The sequence below is a fragment of the Chiloscyllium plagiosum genome, unplaced genomic scaffold (genome assembly GCF_037043375.1).
Source record: "Chiloscyllium plagiosum isolate Xiang-an unplaced genomic scaffold, Cpla_swu_hap1 HiC_scaffold_35, whole genome shotgun sequence".
NCBI classification, from domain to species: Eukaryota; Metazoa; Chordata; class Chondrichthyes; order Orectolobiformes; family Hemiscylliidae; genus Chiloscyllium; species Chiloscyllium plagiosum.
Window position 1 is genome coordinate 18,610,167 of NW_028270173.1, and position 3,725 is coordinate 18,613,891.

The 3,725-nt window shown below is 46.3% G+C and overlaps 1 protein-coding gene across 1 annotated transcript; it reads right to left on the minus strand.

Moving 5' to 3' along the window:
- Nucleotides 1-1,408: 1,408 nt before the first annotated feature.
- On the minus strand, nt 1,409-2,795 carry LOC148140403 (uncharacterized; the record flags this gene model as incomplete). Its single annotated transcript, XM_087978706.1, has 1 exon — nt 1,409-2,795. A coding segment is annotated over one exon (981 nt), but the record flags the coding sequence as incomplete, so codon positions are not given.
- Nucleotides 2,796-3,725: the final 930 nt, after the last annotated feature.

The following is a 3,725-nucleotide window of genomic DNA, read 5'->3' on the forward strand; positions in this document are numbered from 1 at the left end:
CTTTCTTCTTGCCTCATTTGGATAGCTGCAAGAATGTTAAATTTCACATGGGGCAAGCTGTCAGACTGCATGGGAAAAGGTTGCGGAATGAATTCTGGAAACGGATTAATCTAGCAAAACATATTCTGGATTAGTGGTGCTGGAAGAGCTCAGCAGTTCAGGCAGCATCCAAGGAGCAGCAAAATCGACGTTTCGGGCAAAAACTCTTCATCAGGAATAAAGGCAGAGAGCCTGAAGCGTGGAGAGATAAGCTAGAGGAGGGTGGGGGTGGGGAGAGAGTAGCATAGAGTACAATAGGTGAGTGGAGGAGCGGATGAAGGTGATAGGTCAGGGAGGAGAGGGTGAAGTGGATAGGTGGAAAAGGAGATAGGCAGGTAGGACAAGTCCGGACAGGTCATGGGGACAGTGCTGAGCTGGAAGTTTGGAACTGGGGTGAGGTGGGGGAAGGGGAAATGAGGAAACTGTTGAAGTATACATTGATGCCCTGGGGTTGAAGTGTTCTGAGGCGGAAGATGAGGCGTTCTTCCTCCAGGCGTCTGGTGGTGAGGGAGCGGCGGTGAAGGAGGCCAGGACCTCCATGTCCTCGACAGAGTGGGAGGGGGAGTTGAAATGTTGGGCCACTGGGCGGTGTGGTTGGTTGGTGCGGGTGTCCCGGAGATGTTCCCTAAAACGCTCTGCTAGGAGGCGGCCAGTCTCCCCAATGTAGAGGAGACCGCATCGGGAGCAACGGATACAATAAATGATACTGGTGGATGTGCAGGTAAACTTTGATGGATGTGGAAGACTCCTTTAGGGCCTTGGATAGAGGTGAGGGAGGAGGTGTGGGCGCAGGTTTTACAGTTCCTGCGGTGGCAGGGGAAAGTGCCAGGATGGGAGGGTGGGTTGTAGTGGGGCGTGGACCTGACCAGATAGTCACAGAGGAAACGGTCTTTGCGGAAGGCGGAGAGGGGTGGGGAGGGAAATATATCCCTGGTGGTGGGGTCTGTTTGGAGGTGGCGGAAATGTCGGCGGATGATTTGGTTTATGCGAAGGTTGGTAGGGAGGAAGGTGAGCACCAGGGGCGTTCTGTCCTTGTTACGGTTGGAGGGGTGGGGGTCTGAGGGCAGACGTGCGGGATGTGGACGAGATGCATTGGAGGGCATCTTTAACCACGTGGGAAGGGAAATTGCGGTCTCTAAAGAAGGAGGCCATCTGGTGTGTTCTGTGGTGGAACTGGTCCTCCTGGGAGCAGATACGGCGGAGGCGGAGGAATTGGGAATACGGGATGGCAGTTTTGCAAGAGGTAGGGTGGGAAGAGGTGTAACCTACCTCTTGCAAAAATGCCATCCTGTATTCCCAATTCCTCCGCCTCTGCCGTATCTGCTCCCAGGAGGACCAGTTCCACCTTTATTCCTGATGAAGGGCTTTTGCCCGAAACATCGATTTCGCTGCTCCTTGGATGCTGCCTGAACTGCTGTGCTCTTGCAGCGCCACTCTAATCCAGAATCTGGTTTCCAGCATTGTTTTTACCTAGCAAAACATACACCAGATGATATGGATTAATCCATCCCTGTGAAATACCCCTCTTTGACATTCTTAGCCTGGGTCATCTCACAAAAATCAAGTCCTGCATAAAAACTGAGGAACATATTTTGATAATATTATTGTATATTATCTATGTTTGGTGTGAATTGCTGGATTTGATTCTCATTTCCTCTTGGCAACAAATTAATTTATAGGGAATGTTATTTAGCCCAGTAGGTGGTAAATTGAAGTGATTATGGCAACATGGAATCATACTGGGGAAGGCAGCTGTTTTCATGCAACTATTGCCCTTATTTAGTGCATTTGCCAACACAGATAAAGGGATATTTGAGGGCATTAAGAAACTCCTCTCTTAACTTCCTCTGGGTCACTGTATAGATGGCTGTGTTCATGCAGCAGCTCAGGAGCTGAAGCATAATACCCACCTCTTCAAAGGTTTTAAAAGTGTTCATTACAGACCTTTTATTAAAGGTGCTTGCACTTCGAAAATAAAAGAAATAAGTGACTGTTGTTATCCAGAGCAAGATAAAACAGCTGGATATTGCAAAAAGTAAAACGATGGACTTCCTGCGATTCTCCATCTCAGGGTCCTTGTCTTTCTCCCCTCTGTTGTGCTCCCAGAGGTTTCTTCGGGCCTGATTGGCGACTAAGATACATCTGATGGTGAGGACGTTAAAGAATAAAATCAAAAAGAATGGAACCAGTGGGGTTAACAACTGTTCAATCCAGGAAAATGCCATCCATAGGGTCTGAATATAAACCTTTGTTGACACGAGGCAGCCCCGTGGAATATTGTTAATTTTATAATAGGAAATATACAAGAAGGACCGTGGAATGTTCTTTAAACAGAACAGCAAGCTTAAAGCGATGATAACCACAGCAGCAGCTTTCCTGGTGCAATATTTTGTTTTCAGCCTGAGACAACAAATGGCCACAAACCGATCAAAAGTAAAAGCGACCGTTGTCCAGACAGAAATGTCTATAGCAGTCGAAGAGGCAAAGAGGATATACTTGCATATGGATGTATAGTATAGGAAAGTGTTCCGCCAATAAAGTACTACAATCCAATGTAATACCACATTGCAGATAATCACCATGAGATCTGCCATCGCCATGGCCATGAGGTACAGGGTGATGCATTTGGAGAGACCGCACTTTCCCTGAGACAGAATCACAAGTACCAAGCTGTTAACTGTGTAAAATAGAAAAGGAAACAGTGAAATAACAAGCCAGCAACAATGCTGAGGTGTGACCTGGAATGGGACATGCCAAATTCACTATTTCCATTATCTGCCTCACTCTTCTGAAGGTGCTGGTCACACTAATGTGTGTTTGTAGGTTTCTCATTGAGCAGATAATTATTTATCACAAGCAAAATATTGAGACAATGGAAATCTGAAAGTATGTGAATAGGAAAGGTTTGGAGGGATATGGGTCAGGAGCAGGCAGGTGAGACTAGTTTATTTTGGAATTATGTTCAGCATGGACTGGTTGGACCGAAGGGTCTGTTTCCGTGCTGTATGACTCTATGACCATGGGGAGAAATACAACTGACTTTCCAGCCCACTGACCTCTCATCAGAACTGATGAGAAATAGAAATGTAATAGGTTTTGAGCAAGTGAAAGGCAGACTGATTGAAGAAAGAAAGAGAATTTTTGTGACAGTAAGGGTTAAATGACAAAACGTTTCATGGTTTCCAAGCCAAAGTGCGCAATAGTAGGTAAAGTCCGTAAAGTATCCAGAAGACCTTTGACAAGGTGCCATACTGGAGGCTTTGACTGAGATAAGGGCCCATGGTGTTACAGACAAGGTGCCAGCATGGATAGAAGCTTGGCTGTCTGACAGAAAGCAGACATTATAGATAAAAAAAAGGTCCTTCTCAGGATGGCGGCCGGTGACAAGTGATGTTTGACAAGGGTCGGTGTTGGGACCACAACTTTTCACTTTATACATCAATGATATAGATAAAGGAACTGAGGACATTCTGGCGATGTTTGCAGGCAATCCAAAAATAGTTAGAGGGACAGGCAGCATTGAGGAGGTGGGGAGGTTGCAGAAAGATTTGGATAGGTTAGGAGAGTGGGCAAAGAAGTGGCAGATGGAATACAACATGGGAAAGTGTGAGGTCATGCACTTTGATAGGAAGAATAGAGGCATGGACTATTTTCTAAATGGGGGGAAAATTCGGAAATCTGACATG